Below are 15,894 nucleotides of genomic sequence, written 5' to 3'. Positions count from 1 at the left end.
GGTGTAAACATCCCTCGATGTGTAGCTGCGTTATAAACACCTGACTTCGCGGTGCAACGTCGGTGCAGTGACGCTACCTATCATTGCATTCATCGCCATTTTTTGTTAGACACAGCTCGCAGTGCTCTCCTTCTACCCTCGCCACGTCCTCTGTCGTTTGGGGCAGTAGCTTCCATAACTTGGCCTGTTCATATGTTCAGTTTTACATTACGATTGACTGCAGAGGACGCTACAAGCTATCGAGGTCAATAGACCTGTTGATAAATTACCGAAGCATCAAAAAGAATACTGAGAACGTAAGTCTACGCTCCACACGCGCTTGTATTCGCCGTATAAAAAAATTCAAAGTAAATAATCAAAGGCGTAACGCGTGTGGAAGATGAAACTTGTTCTAGGCTTTTACTTTAGAACAGTTACTACTGCAGACGCCAGCACGTCCGGCGCGTGTAAATACGCTCGCAGCATGCTCCTTGGTGCTTTGGTAATTCAGAAAAAGGTATATTCAATGCCATGTGAGTGTCACGGGTCCTTTGAGACGGGCGCAGTGACGAGTTGCCACGTAATACATTGAATTAGTGGAGATGGCTTGCAACATCCGCAGAAGTCCATCTTAAGGAAAAACGTAGAATCGCATTGTCGAAAGAAGTGAATCAAACTATTTCGTTAGAAGATATAACCAAATTGAAGTTATCGACTGGAAGGTAGAGCAATGAATATACGATCAACCAATGGCGGTACCCTAAGGAACGAACGTGCCGCAAAGTTTAGTTTTCATATGAAATATCAGTCAGCCACATCAGTAATAAAAAAAGCTCACAGGTTTCTTTTTCTATAGTTCTTGGTGGTGCCGCCTGGACGTTAATGTGACCAAGTACGGCCAAAGTGGACGTTAATTTCTTTAGTTTAAATAAAAAAATACAATATATCTTAGCAGATTTTGAACTACCAGTTGTCAAGATGAAGTGTAAAACTTCAGATGATGTTTGCCAAAATCCACGATACTATTTTTTTGTAAATGCCGTTTAAACTTTGCATAATTTTTAGTTTTTTTTAGATTTTTAAAGAAATTCCGGGCGCTCTTTAAGAAATCCTTACAATTCTAGGGGGGATCGGTGGTCGAGTGGTCTAGCGCACACCAGCTCGGAGCACGTGAAACGAAAGCTCGCGCTGCAGAACCCAGGGATCCTGGGATTAATGCCCGCCCTGCCCGTTTCGATCTGGATGAGCATCGTACACCGGCGTGCAGTCGTGTATTGCTACTGCATGGTGCACGTTAAAGACCCCAGGTTAGCGGTTGTACAGCACTGGCTAAATTGCTCACCTCCAGCTGAAACACCAGACGCCCACTGAGGCAGACTAACTTCCGGCTGTATAAACACACACACAACAATTTTGCCTTACATTTGTAGAATTCTAACTAGTTCTTTGGTTAAAAGAAAACAAAGCTCAAAATATTCTCCGCGAAATGTTTCAGCTTAAAAACTTTAATCTAAAATGTCTTAAAAATTTGCCGAAAATGCCTCAATAGGAAATAGTTGTTGGAAAGACCACGTTTGTATTATTATTTTAACCTTCAAAATGTACTAGTTCTGGTAAACCAGTTGGAATGCGTTACACATAAATATATCGACGGTGTAGAACGTTGTATTTGTTACTCCTGGGGCCCTCAAAATTGCATCAACATGAAATTGGGAAAGTCACTGTTTCCACCTCATTACAGAAGCGATTTTTCTTACGAATCCAAAATATCTTGAAAAGTAAGGTTCATTCCATTGTTTGGACATGTTTTACTACTTCGCATAAAAATTTTTTTGAAAACAAGGAATATAGCCATGACACCCCTATGACTGTCTTTATTGGAATACACCCTTACCATATTTGAACAATGAACAACAATTTTTAATTCTAAATGAGCAACATAAGACAAACGCCTAAACAGTTATTTAGTGGATTTTAGGTAATTAGATTGCTAATTATCACTTTTCATTTGAACTTTAACGTACACCGCTGTCGGTAACAGCATCACGAAGGAATCATTCTTTTTATAGTGTTCTTTTAAAAATATATTCGCAGGCGTTAGTGAAACGATGCTTGTCCGTGTCTAACTTTTTATCAATTACTTGTTAAAAGTTTTTTAGACAGTGGTTTCTGGAAGTCGTCATGCCCATTTCAATTCGTACACATTCTCATAGAAACTATACGCTATGAGAGTATAGTCTCTATTAGAATGTGTACAAAATTAAATTGACATGACAACTTACAGAAACCACTTAAAAATTACAGCAAGGAATTGCTGAATAGTCAGACAGATATGGATAATGACAAAAACGTTATGAATAGGAAATATTTGGTCCCATACCAGCCTATATCTGTCAGAAAAACCAGCGACCGAGAATGCACTACCGATAGAGTGTGTCGTCAAATTTAAGCTGATAGCTTGGTTGATACACACATGTCGTAAAATAATCATATTCTAGAGAAGTTTATGTCAGATACTTGAACCTCGTGTGTGTGATCGTTTTTTTTTTGTGTTCGCCTGTTACAATATTTACTTCAGGGTTATAATTACACTTCATGAGTTTTTTTTCTACTTTTTTGGGCTAGAAACTGAAATGACGAGTTATATTAGCTTTAATATTTGGTATTAATTGTACGCAGAAGATTTTGTTCTGAAAGTTGTTGCTGTAAATCTTTCAGGGAATATAACAACGTCTGAAATTTTTCGACTGACATAAATATTTTCATAATTTTGCTGAGAATAGCCGAGAATGAGACCGCAAGGTGCGAACGTTCAGAATCTTAGAGATGAAGACTTGTCTCCAGAGCGGTTCGATATCTTAGTTTCCCCGGTCCATGAGTTCTAACAACGAAATGGCGCACGCGTACCAACTTCATCATTGTATATACGATATTTTTTACATTATTATTATTATTATTATTATTGTCAATGCCCCGAAGAAATAATGACCAGGTCCGTTTCGCGTGCAATGCTAGTTCATCGTGGCTCGAGATGACTGACACCATAAATGCTTGGCTAAAACACTCAAACCCATTAAATACAATCAAACCTACGCTTGTTGTGGGCTCAAAAATAAATCACAGAGTGTGTGATGTAAACCTCCACAAGCCGTGGAAACTTCGTACTTACAGGGTTTTCTAGCTTTGTATGATGTGACTGTCTGTTCGGCGAAATCATAAATGTCGACAAACTCAACGCCAAGTGACACCGCCTTAATTTTTGCTCGTTCTTTTTTGTGATCAAAATATTCTTCCAACCAGGCTGGCTGACTTGCGAAGAATTCTTGGTACTCGTATTTGAGAATGTAGCTCTTCCCAACAGAAGGTCCAGATGGGGAGGGCAAGGGCCACCCTGAAAAAAGTGTGTCGTCTGAAGTAGACCATTGTCAAACTACCATTAAGAAATTCAGCAAATATTTTGGCAATGTGGAACGTGTCGGCGGCTACTGCTTTTCACTATTCATACTACATTATATTTTGAGAGAGTTGCTATATAAACGGGAGCATACCACGAGGCTGCATCTCTTTAAAACCAGCTCTAGGTAACAAAGAGTTACCTAGCTAAAACTTAACTTCTGCAGGTTTCGCGAGCATCGCAGCAGTGAAAATTTGTCACGAGGTGGGTACAAATTAAGCCGTCGTAGTGCGTTTCTTTTTTTTCGTCGGATACTTTATGCTCTATTTGCCTGTAAGTAGACTTATTCTAAGCGTTCGTATAAGAAATATGGCTTAGATTTCAAGACGTCTGTAAGCTTCAGTGTCAGTGGTAAAAGAAGCGATGATTTTTTTTTTATATTGATCTTTATTACAAGAAAGAGCTAAAAACCGAGCACACTGATTATGTTCCAATAAGACATCCTGGTTTTGTCTAATCGGAACTGCTAAGGATATTCTCCCGCTACCGAACGAGTGGAAAAATGACTTATTTGCCATTTATTCGACATATATTTTTCTGCGGAATTCTTAAAATAGACCACTTCAATATCAGATATCTCCATTCGTTATGCCTATATAAATTATATTTTAGAGCAAAGAAAAAGAAAACTTTCGCATTAGCTACTCTTTTTCCGTTATTTTTGCTTCATCTCAATGCGTAAACGTCTCACGAGAAGATACTCCGAAAGGGCGACGCAATTGTGTGGTATTAAAAGGGAATGTTATGCAACAGGTCGTACATTTGTTTTCGAGTGTTTAATTATCTGAAATTATAAAGTGTAACTATGTTAATTAGAGTATTTTGTACACATACGTATCACCCATAATCTTCCCGACATTTTTGAAATATATCAATGTACATGTATTATATTCGTCTCCGTAATAAAACACACACACACACACAAATTATAGCTAATAATGCTGATTCTTAAGTGAATAAGGCTGTCTCTTTTTAATTTTACGTTTATTTTTACTTTCATTTTTACGCTTAGTCGATTACATTAATACGTATGCATCATGTTAAAGATAATGTGAACATTCGTAATAGTGGGGAGCAATTTTATATTAATTACAAATATTGCACCTTGATACAAACTAGAAGTTTCTAAAATCTTGTCATGTTTAAGATCTAAACACTTTTCGTTTATTCCGTCTAAAAAAGGCTAACTTCTTAAAAAAATAACAAAAATAAAATAGGCAAATTAGTCTGCAGGCGCATCATACGACACATATTGCATCGATTGATTTGATGCGGTTCATGTTCGCTCGGTAACCAAGGTATGTTGTAGAGTTCATAAATACGAAGTGTTTGTTCTTGCTTACAATGTAACACAAGCGACTTGATATAAGGGGTGCTTGATTTTATTGGGAACATATATATTACAAAGAAAGCTGTGAAAGGTACACTAATCTAATTTGTGCTGCTGAGTTACACGACTTGGGGCCCTAAACTCGTGAAACACAAAGTTCGGGCCGAAAGTTCGCGGAACGCGCCGATTGGATGTTGGCGACAAAAGCGCCAAGTCATCGTCGTGATTGTCCAATCGGTGCGCTCCCTGAACTTCGGCCCCAACTTCGCGTTTCACGAGTTTAGGTCCCCTGGGGGACACAGCATAGGAGGTAATTGTCAAAATATTTACACTATGTATTAACTAAAATTTTATAATTAACGTTTTACTTATAAAAAAATTTAACATATGGTTGCAATTAGAAACGTCCTCGGGGTCATCGAAAAACACTGAATTATTCAATTTTCCAAAGACTTAAAGCAGGTGGGAAGCTCGGGGAAGCTTTGAAGTTGCCACTCGTGCAAGAGCGCAACTGTAGTGTTTCGAAACCGAGGATAAGATTATGATTCGCGTTTTAGCACAGTCAGCCTTGCGTCTTTTCCACGAGTGGTACCTATCGCGCACCCCCCCTCCCCCAATACGGTTTAATAGGTCTTTCTAAAATAAAATAATTTAGTCATTTTCGACGATGCTCAGCAGGTTTTTATTTACTACTATACGTTTAGTTCCCCTAATTAAAACCGTAAAGAGCAAATTTTAGCAAATCATTTTACTTAGAGAGATAATGAGACCTTCTATTATCCTTCCTGTCAGTATATCTCGCTTGCACAGACCGCATTAGTGTACTACCTTTCGCAGTTTTTTTTTAAATAAAATTGTTCGAATTAAAATCACATCTGAGTCTATAAATGTGCTATTGACGCCATTCAAACAACAGTTTGAGGTGAAGCAAGATTTAGAGTAGGGCGTTTGGTGCATAAAATATACGCAAAAAGCACGCATAAGACAAACACAAACACACACACACACAAAACAAGCGCATGGTGGTGTCACTTTGTTGTTTTTATTTTTATCTGCGCTTCCGATTTATAGTTCCGTGTGTTCTAGTGTGTGTCTTAATAGCTAACTAGAGCGAATAAAATAATTAAAACAAGAATGGCCTTTTTAGTTCACCGGCTTAAAGATGGGGATTAGCAAGGAAGGTATCGCACTGACGTCATCGACTCTACGGCAGATTCAAACTGTCGCAAAACCTCTGCCATGATGTGAGTGCGATCTTAGTCCCAAACCGAGAGAAATTCATCTGCACAAGAACATTATTAAAAGCAGCACGCGAAAAGAACTTGAGGTTTGCGCCTCTTCGTGTTCCGATTTTCGCAAGCAACACGTCATGGTAAACAAAAACGGATTCTTGTTCTATGTCTCACGTGCGTGAAGTGTCTTTTTATAATTAATTAGCCAAAGGGAAGAAACACAATTTTGTGGTACCTTTCCATATAAAATATGTTATAAAAATATCTACGAAATCTCAAATTAGCAAGTATATCCAAGATTATACGTTACAACTGTATCTTGCCCGGAGCCACGGTGGAAGTAGTGTTGCACACTTCCCTTCAAAATTATCAATCACAGCGTTTGTATGCAAGGGTATCACCAATAGGAGGCAAGTGAAGCATCTGGAAATACAAGGGACATTTTATTAATGCAGGATTACAGCACAGAAAACATAGCTAGAGTGGTAGCATTTTGGCATTGTAAATGTGAAACAAGCCCCCAGGGCACAAGAAGATGAAACGTACATATATAGCTAATTTATTTAAATATGCCATAGTCCGAGGTGGTGGAGACGCAACCAACGTGAGCTCAGCACGGCGCGGCCAGTTCACGAGACCGCGCGCCCGGCCATCGGCCGGCGAAACGTTTGGAGCGGAAGAAGGACATTCATGCTTTCGCATTCACAACTCATAAAAGTACTTAAATGTCCTCGGACTTTTTTTTTAAGTTCAAGTTTTGCTTTTATTGTCCGTATTTATTTTTAAATTAAAGATACAATACAAAAAGATTATCTTCATTTTAGTAAATCACGGTCGTCACGAGCAGTCTCGAAAAGGAGGTAGCGCCATCTATCAATGCGTGCGCCAAACGCGCCTTGCAGCTCTACTCAGTCATCTGCGTTGCCGCCGTTCGACCTGGCTACTTTTTCGGCCCTATTTTTTAGAGAAAGGGAGCTACGTTTTGTAATTTTAAAAGAAAAAACGGACTTGTGAAATACACTTTTGACGAAAAATTGATTGCTTCGTGCAGGCGTCGATTTTTACGGTCCAATTTAGATCGAGCCCGGTGACTTCAGGCAGCCCGTATATTTCCGCGTGGATGACCGAGAAGGAACGCCTTCTCCTTTACCCCGCACCTCCACCAGAAAAGTCGCGATTGAAAAGGCTCGACGAACGTAAACTCAATATAAAGCTTTAATCGGCAAACGTGTGCCAGAAGAAAAGGGAGGAATGAGTCTAGTCCCATGTATTCGTCCATAACAACGCACCTAGCAACGGTTTGTTCGGAGCGGTGACGTCACGCTTACAAGGTCAAAAGGCTTGTTAGTGTTCAAAAGAGCAGCCAAGCCAGTCCAGTAGTAATGAGCGGGGTCACTGATCTGTGGGCTGGGCTTAAAGCGTGCCATGACCTCTGCCTAAATGTCGACTACCGGCGTAAATATTGCGCTATTTTGATTTTGATTCGTGGAAAGATTATCAAAAATATGCGTCTCCCATTTATGTCCCCCCCCCAAAAAAAAAAAAAAAAACTTTTTTTTTCATTCTAATGTTTTTTAAGCGCCATGTCTGTATACAACCTATTCTAGAAATGTCTGATCGCCATACGGGTTTCCTTTTGTAGGGCAGCTGCATGCGGATATAGACGCTTTCAGGCTGCTGTGCAAAGCGCCGCTCTAACCGACCTTCAGTTTTGTTTTCTCTTGTTCCATTTTTCTATTTTTTTATTTCATCATTGCCAGAGCAGGACCGGTTATTTGCACTTTAGGTGCTACTGTGGCCTTCTCAGCATAGGCCTTAATTGTTGAGGCTCGTCAACGCTCACTTCAGTGGCTCGCCATCTTGGTTAGACAAGAGAAGGTCGGTAACGGAGGGTCAACCTGGTGCGTGTTCAAAGTGTATATACCATCGTTTAGACTAAAATGATCAACGTAGTGGGTTTATGGTGGAACAGAATTGCGCCGCTCAACAGGGGGGAAAAGAGGGCGCCATTAATTCTGGCTGAAGAACCCGACTTCAGATGGTATGCACAAGGGCCAGCGGTGGCAGTCAAAACGCGGACGTAAAACCCGCGGCGCCGACAACGAAACCCTTTGGGCAGAGCAGGGAAGCAGCCGAAAGAACTAAGAGGAAGTGAAAAGATTCGTGGCGAAGTCGTAAAGAAAAGCAAAACATATGCTATTTTTATTCGTTAGATGCGAACTCGAGTTCAGTCCACCTGATTCAAAGGGAACATATATAAATATCACCATGATGTGGACACAGGCAACAGGAGATCGCTTGATTATGGCAATCCTTTAAGGAAGGGGGCGAGTCGTTAACTACAAAAGTCAATAGCTGTTGCCCAAAACCGAAATGGGCTTTTTTTATTATTTTTTTAACTGCAGCTGGTAGCCGTAGTGAAGTCTTGCTTTATTTGTATTAGCAAATAATGTTTGTTTCATGCTAATTTAAATTTAGTTATGCGTTTGTTGAAATAGCAAATTTTAATTTTTCTTCCGGATTGAGTAGCAGCAAAGTAAACCAACATTTAAGTCCAGGAAAGTCTCAAAATTGCATAATTAATTGTCAAAGTATTGTTTGTTCTTGTAATAGGGTGCATTGCACTTTTATTAATGTTTGATCAGACCATATTTTTATTGTTTTCTTGGTATTTTATTTTCTATCTGACAAGGTTACTGTGGATCATCATTGAGGGCTTGACGTCTAAAGTTATTTTCGAAAATCACAAGAGAGACGCATCAGTGAGCCGCACACAGACTACACCTCCGCACCTCCGAACAAGACTGAAAAGCGCCAAGAAGAGACGTCCCCACAAAGAAGGGACTACAATATGTACCTTATGGTATCTTGCTTACCTCATTTATTTTCGCGTTTTTAGATATTAATATGTTTCTTGCTTTTTGCATGTTGTTCAATACCGCAAAAAAAAATATCGTCGTGTAATCGACATTGGTTTCAGCGCATGGCGTGGGTTGTACAAATTCGCTTTCCAAGCTCGTCAACTCTCGCAAATAATACGCGGCTTACAAAACACTTTTGTCATTTGTTACTTGAAAAAAAAAAAAAGAAAAAAAAAGGCGCACTACATATAATTTATTCGAACGTCGGCGAAAATAAAACTCGCCCGTAAAGCCCGACAACGCTCGCAGATCATGCGCCGCTTGCAAAACGCGCCTGCCATTTGATATTTGAAAAGCAGTGCACTACATATATTTTATTCAAACATCTACGAAGTTAGGTTAGGTCGGAGACGGTACGAGAAGACGTTAAAATAAAACAATTGAAGGTGAAAGGAGTCGGGCACATTGGCGTGCCATCTTTTTTCCATGCTTTCGAAAAAGAGGAGATTTAAAGATAGTCTGCATACAGATTCGAACGCGGGTCGCCGAGAGTTCTGTGGTTCGAATGCCGCATGGCAAGTAGTTCCAGGAAGAAACTTGGCACGCGGCATTCGAAACACGGATATTGCGGTGACTTAATTGTCCTTTCAGACTGTCTTTTGTATGATGGTATGAGCAGTGTGATCCTGGCTTAAAGCCGGGGTCCGTGGTTCGAATACTGCGTGTCAAGTTTCCTCCTTGACCTCCTTGCCATGCAGCATTCGAAGCGCGGATCTCGCGGTGACTCGCGTTCGAATCTGTATGCAGGCTGTCTTTTGCGTGATGTATGAGCCAGTGTGACCCCGGCCTTAAAGCCTCGGTCGCACAGCTAAGACGTCATGCAGAAGATGTACACACTGTACACACTGTCACACTGTTTGAGGCGTGTGTTTTCTTTGTGTGATGGACCCTTCACATTATGTCCGAAGCATACACATGTTTGAAGCATGCATGCTTCTAACATGCGTGAGGCTAGGCCGCGGATAATTTTCTCAGCATGTCTGCAACGAACGCGCCTTTTGTACAATCAATGAGCAGTGCGACTGCGACTTTAAAAGGACCATGAAGTGACTTTTCTTTACTTTTACCAAATAACTTTTACATAAAACCTTCAATGTTCACTGAACGCCGAACATGCATCCGTTTTCGTTTTGATTTATTAACTTCTTCGCGAAAAATTATTGAAATGTAGAGCTTTTCTTCCTCTATAACTCACCGCAAAAAAAGCCGCGGCGCAATTTTTGACGCTTGTGACGTACTGTATACTCCGCGACAACTTTTCTTGGCAATGCAGTGTAAGGTACAGGCCCGCGTCCCCTCTCCCATTTTGAGTGTACGCAGCCTCTCCTCCCCTATTTCCGGGGAGAGGAGGAGAGCCCGCGTACTCTCAAAATGGGAGAGGGGACGCGAGGCTATACCTTCCACTGCTTTGCCAAGAAAAGTTGTCGCGGAGTATAGCACCGGGCAGTAGGAGAATGGGAGCGTTAGCGGCGAGCTGCCGGTGTACCGGTAAGTTTTACCACGGAGTTTTACTGCGCTGATGGCGCCGGTGCCACCGGCATAATTTCTGAATCGGCGCCTCTCATCACCGCGATATCCATGGACACACCGCAGCTGAGTGAAGTTCAATTAGATATGTCGCGCTAGAGGGGCAGCATGGGACTGGTCCCATACGCCGGTACTAAGTGCAGCAGGTCGTTAGCACGACGGCCGCTTCTCCGCCGCCCCGTCAGCCGTTTCCGCGGTATCTCTAAAAAGCGGACGCTCTGTTACTCACTAGCGTAGCAGAAAATGCATGGAGTTTTCTCTGGGATCAAGCTTTATCAACTTTTATTTCGTCGGGATAGGCTCGCAGGGCAGAGTGGATGATAAAAGAAAAGAAAAAGATACAGTACGCCGTCTTGGATGATCGCGACTTTAAAACTCGACTTCACTGAGAGTACAAATCAGCGGCGTAGACTTTCCATTTTCCCGGGGGGGGGGGGGGGGGGGGGGGGGGGAGGGGGAGGGGGTCCTGCGAGTTACCTTTTGCCAGAACTAGAGATTGTAGCTAACCAAAGCACGCTGGGATTCCATTTCACATGTATTTGGTCAATAAAGGAAACGTGGGCGTTATTTTGTTTACATGCCACTTCTATATAAGCTCGTTACATGGCACGTAAACAGCGTCTCGGTAAGGATGTATGGCCCGGGCCTCTCGCCCCCCCCCTTTTTTTTTGGATCTTACCAGGGGGGGGGGGGGGGGGGCACGAGCCCCGATGCCCCCCCCCCGAAGTCTCGCTTATGGTAAAATCTAGCCACATGCCTTTTCTACTATTGCAAAAGACGACGTAATCTTAGCAGAGATATAGCAACGTAGAAATATGATTTCGTGATCACATAGACGTTGCGATCGTTCAAGGAATGCTAACACTTCTCACTTTTCTCGGGTGATGAAAACGCGTCAAAATCCGCGTCCTTCATACACGCCTTTAAATACCGCACGCACCTGTAAGTTCTTCAACTTGAGCACATGCCTGGAGTGCCCAAATAAAAAATCCGGGCAATATTAGAGGAGACAAATGCTAAGGAAGCACCACTGTAGTCTAAGTAAACAAACACGACGACATGAGTGTTTCTGCTGTCTCGAGGGTGCCGCCACAACATCGCCGCACGAGTAGATGGATCTTCCCTTCTAGAATGTGCTGGGTTACCGTCGCGACACGTGACGAGAATTCAGTCAAGGATAGCGCTCTACGTGGAGCGATGAGTTTTCATCACGCCGACCACGTCAACGATCACCACCAACGCCATATATTTCAGCAGATTGCTGGAACCGCGGCGCAGCGCAGCGCAGTCCTATCTTTCTCTTGAGTCGTTTTCCACACGATAGATGGCGCATGGCTCCGAGCATCACAAAATTCGGAAATTTCCGCCACATCGCTAATTATTGAACAAAATGCGGATCAGAAAAGTTTCACAAAACGTTTAAGAAACATTCGCTCGCTGTTTATTCTTTAAAATCGCGGTGTTGGTGAGGTAGGCTCATAGAGTTATTATAATGTACACTAGAGGTTCAACTGGCGCTAGTGTCTATGCGACTTCCGGGAGGCAAATTGAAGCAGACAGCAACCAGTCTACTTTTGCGGTGCTTCTGTGCATTCCTTTGGGAAAACGCGCGCGCATTTTGTCTCTTCGACGGAAAATAACATGAATAACTTTCGTTACTTCGGTTGTACCGGGTAGTATGTACCTTTATTCATATTGTGAAGGTGTAATTGCTTTAGTTACAGCATTTTTTTTACCACTGAACGATGTTAAACTTCGCTATTTTTCATTCCCAAACCTCTGTTCCATGGCAGGTATGCAAAAATGAGCGACGATTCTAAGCAAAATAACGAACAAAGTTTTCAAAGTTCGCTAGCATGCCGGTGGCTCTTATATATTGCTAATATGCCCGTCCTGTCACTAAATGTAAAGGACTCCGTCGTTCATCTGTACGCTCGGTTAAAAAAAAAATCAAACGTAAAAACTAATGTACGTGGGATACGAAAGGTGTGTATATTTATTATTTCCTACGTTGGGCAGTTTTTATCGGGCACCTGTTCTCTGGCTTCTCCCTATCTGCAAAGATTTGGAGCGTGTGGGTGATGATTTGAACCCAGAACATGCATCTTCGCACATATTCATGAGCAGAAAGAATAAAGCAGTACTTATACATTGCAAATCGGACTATATTACGTGGCTTTCAGTTTATTTTGATCGTCTGCATGCACAAGGAGTGACTTATCCAGTGTTACTGCGTAGTTCTTGCCGTCTCTCTTGGTTTTCCACCTGTCCTTCATTCGTTTGGCACGTATATCCCCCATTCTGGAAAGCGCCGACGCCGTGTTCGTGCTAGCCATGTCCGACAGTGCACATAAATACATCTACGAAGCGGTTTTAGCACACCTTTTCATGCCATGAATTTCGAATAAAAACACCGTAACTGACCAATTATTTCGTCTGCGTGACGGAGAAATGTATTAATGTGCCTAGTACGTACGAATAATGCGTTATATTTACTCTTATAATTGAGCGCAGAGAGAAAATGCACTGGCTTTTTCCCATAGAAATGCATTCCCGGAAGTCAATTTCCGACTGGTTGCTGTCTGCTTCAATTTGCAGCAGCACACTAGCGCCAGTTGAACCTCTAGCGCACATTATAATAACTCTATGGGTAGGCTCTTATCCAGTAGGTGATCTTGATTTGGCTGACGTGCCATGGCATCGCGGATGCATCGCAGTGAAAGGGCAGAAAGCTTAAGAAGGAAAGAAGGTATAGAAGAGTCCGCTTTTTTTTCTTTTTTCTTAAAGTTCTAGAGCGACACATTTTTTAAGCTCTATTTTTGTTATTTTGGTTTCCTTTCCACGCCCTTTACGACGTGCGGTGAATGAAATTCGATTTCAAAATCGTTTCATGGTCCCTTTAAAGGTAAAAAGGTAAAAGCATTTTTAATTGACCCAGCGTGACTTATAACACGTTTTTGTTCTAATGAATGACTACATTTTTTAGCTGCGAATATATTGATACACGAGAAACCGACCAAGAAAGAAAAAGAGAGAGAGAAAGAGCATCAATTGGTATCCTGAACCCTTGTCTACCCACCTCTTTTGTTTTCTTGTTTTGCAAATGACGTTCGCGTGGGGGGCAGAGATAAAGGCAGGATACCTGGCAGAGCCTCTGCCCCCCCCCCCCCTCCCGCCGCCCCACACCCCTACAATCAGCATTATAAACAAGGAACAATATATAATGCTAAAGTTGAGGCTTGGGCGAGTTGGTACATACTTCGGAAATTAAAAACAGCGCGGAAAGACGAGGACCAGACAAAGAAGTGACACGGACGTAGCGCTGACTTACAACTGAGTTTATTGAACGCAAACTCGCAATATTTATTTGCGGTGTCACGAACAAAAGAACATAAAAAATTCAGCCCATGTGATGTATCACCAATAAAAATAAAACAATGATAAAACACAAACATTGAAAAAATAATAATGAAATGCGCCATGACACAGCCGTACAGAGTATGTGCTAAAAATCGAGCAAGTCACGGAACCAGAAAATTCATCTCTTTGCCTGATAGGGCCATAGAAGGACTGCTTACACATGCTGCACCCAACCTCGCTATCTCAACAGCCTCTAGAATTTCCCGAGTAAGCTGGTCCCTATGACGCTTAACAACCTCACACCGTTGGAAGTCGGGAAGGCAACCACAGTCGCGGCAATGAATGCCCAGGTGACCAGACATGGTGGTGGAGACACTGTAAGCGTGCTCTCTCAACCTGTCGTTGAGACAGCGGCCCGTCTGGCCAACGTAGCGCCTGCCACACGTCAGAGGGAGAGAATAAACAACCCCCTCCGAACACGGGACGAAGCGATCTCGATGCCTCGTACTGCAAGCCGTGGCCGCCCTCGAAGAAGGGTTAACAGCTCTCCACAACCTGGACAGCTTGTCCGGGGCAGAGAATAAAACGTCGACGTCACACCTGCCAGCAATGCGTTTTAGGTTGTGGGGCAGGCCGTGTACGTAGGGAATAACCACAAACTTTCTTCTTTCCCTTCCCTTTCTGTTGTTGGCCTCTTCTTCACTTCTCATAGGGCTGCTCTTGATATCTTTCAGCAAAGACTCGGCGACCGTTGACTTGCTCGATTTTTAGCACATACTCTGTACGGCTGTGTCATGGCGCATTTCATTATTATTTTTTCAATGTTTGTTTTTTATCATTGTTTTATTTTTATTCGTGATACATCACATGGGCTGAATTTTTTATGTTCTTTTGCTCGTGACACCGCAAATAAATATTGCGAGTTTGCGTTCAATAAACTCAGTTGTAAGTCAGCGCGACGTCCGTGTCACTTCTTTGTCTGGTCCTCGTCTTTCCGCGCTGTTTTTAATTTCCGAAACAATATATAAGATCATGCACGAAAAATGAAACGAAACGAGGCATATCAATATAAAGCATCGATTTCATTAATAAAATGGGGCGTCTTTCATAAAACGAGTAAAAAGGGGGTAAAAAAACTACAATACACACAAAACAATAAAACGTTTTTTTCGTCTCTCATGCATATTACGGCAGAAACTGTTTCTTCATCATTCTGATATGAAACATGGAATCTATAAGCGTTTCACCAGAAAAAGGATCCAATTAAATTGTTTCACACACAAAAAAAACGGGAATTACATAAGTGGTGCTTCTCCAAACAACACCAATTACATGAAAGAAACTTTCAGTATACAAAAGAAAATGCAACATCCCCTGTCACCAAGACCCCTCTGCAATGATTTTTGAAGTTATAAAACGACTGACGAATGTTTATGTTTATATTTGTTCTGTTTAGAAGTTTTGTTATTTAGAAAGGTAAAGCTTGTCGACCATAATTTGTTCTTATATATGCAATGTTTCGTTTTAGATCTCAAAACGCGTACTAACAAAGAGGAAATTGAAAAACAGGTGGAAATTATCTAGGGAGAATTGAACGGCGCACAACTAACACAGCTGGGGACAGGCGGGACAGGGAAAAATTGGGACTCCATCGGGTGTGGCTCCGGCCCAAAGTTTAAACCCTGTATCATAGCGGGCCCGGTGTTGAGGTAACGCCGAAATGGTTTGTCAAGAGGAAAATTGGCGACTCCCACACCTTGGAGAAGAAAAAAAAACAAAAAAAACACGGAAATAGTGTTTTTAGTTTTTTTTTCTTAGATCCCCCAAAGGTGTTTTTGGTGATATCCCACACCAGCTGGTGATATTCACGACACTGAAGAAGTTAAGACGATTGACTTAAAAGGGCGAAGGGAGGAATCATATTTTTTTTTCTAAGCTAGGTAGCGCAAACTACCGCCCGTTCTAAAGGGTACATCCGTTACGGTCATTCATCCAGCCTGCTGATTGAAAAAGCATGGTTCCGGTAGTATCGGTTCACCGCTTATATGCCCAGGGGTTAGGCGTACGACCCGTGATTCGCTCGCCTTTCAA

General features: G+C 42.0%; 1 protein-coding gene across 1 annotated transcript in view; it reads right to left on the bottom strand.

Annotated features, from left to right (window-relative positions):
- The window catches only part of LOC115323065, a 62,326-nt gene extending 53,450 nt beyond the window's left edge, over nt 1-8,876 (bottom strand). Inside the window, exons 1-3 of the mRNA XM_040211151.1 lie at nt 8,872-8,876; nt 6,309-6,418; nt 3,149-3,370 (exon numbers count right to left, since the gene is read on the bottom strand). Coding sequence (XP_040067085.1) covers nt 3,149-3,370; nt 6,309-6,418; nt 8,872-8,876 — 337 coding nt within the window. The remainder of the gene's footprint in view (nt 1-3,148; nt 3,371-6,308; nt 6,419-8,871) is intronic.
- Between the last annotated feature and the right edge of the window lie 7,018 nt (nt 8,877-15,894).

This window comes from Ixodes scapularis, unplaced genomic scaffold (assembly GCF_016920785.2).
Source record: "Ixodes scapularis isolate PalLabHiFi unplaced genomic scaffold, ASM1692078v2 PGA_scaffold0__279_contigs__length_252992795, whole genome shotgun sequence".
Lineage (NCBI taxonomy): Eukaryota > Metazoa > Arthropoda > Arachnida > Ixodida > Ixodidae > Ixodes > Ixodes scapularis.
The sequence above is the reverse complement of the archived record's forward strand: the minus strand, read 5'-3'. Positions and strand labels throughout refer to the sequence as shown.